The sequence below is a fragment of the Eimeria tenella genome, genomic scaffold (genome assembly GCF_000499545.2).
Source record: "Eimeria tenella Houghton genomic scaffold, Eth_scaff2695, whole genome shotgun sequence".
Taxonomy (NCBI): domain Eukaryota; phylum Apicomplexa; class Conoidasida; order Eucoccidiorida; family Eimeriidae; genus Eimeria; species Eimeria tenella.
Window position 1 is genome coordinate 1 of NW_013542569.1, and position 468 is coordinate 468.

General features: G+C 66.2%; 1 protein-coding gene across 1 annotated transcript in view; it reads right to left on the minus strand.

Moving 5' to 3' along the window:
• Positions 1 to 424: 424 nt before the first annotated feature.
• ETH_00035575 (uncharacterized protein) overlaps positions 425 to 468 on the minus strand; it is a gene marked incomplete at both ends in the record, with an annotated part of 861 nt that continues 817 nt past the window's right edge. The window contains one exon of the mRNA XM_013375319.1: positions 425 to 466. Within this exon, the coding sequence (XP_013230773.1) occupies positions 425 to 466 (42 nt within the window). The remainder of the gene's footprint in view (positions 467 to 468) is intronic.

Genomic DNA, 468 nt, shown 5'->3' on the forward strand with positions numbered 1-468 from the left:
TGCTGCTGCTGCTGCTGCTGGTGCAGCCGCTGCAGCAGCAGCAGCAGAAGGCAAGAACTGCTCGTCTATTATGAGGTGGCGCGTGGTGAAGATCTGCACCAAAGGCCGGGCCCCCCTTCTGCAGTGTACGTACGGCTGAAACGTTGGCCGCTGCCGAATTTCTATGCGCGGAGTTTTGCTGCGCAGCAGCAGCAGCACGGGCTGTTCTGCTGTTGGGCTTTCTGCGGGGGAGAGGCCCTCTTCTACGGGCTGCAGCAGCGCTGCAGCAGGGGAGCAGCAGCGCGTCAGCTCCCCGGCCTCCCCCTTGCCCGCTGCTGCTGCTGCTGCTGCTGCTGCTGCTGCTGCTTCTGCCGCTGCTGCTGCTGCCGGCGTCGGCGGCGTGGGCGGCGAAGCGGCTTCATCGTCGGTGACTGCAGCTGCAGGGTCAACGCCAGCAGCAGCAGCAGTGGCAGCAGCAGGCGCTGCTGC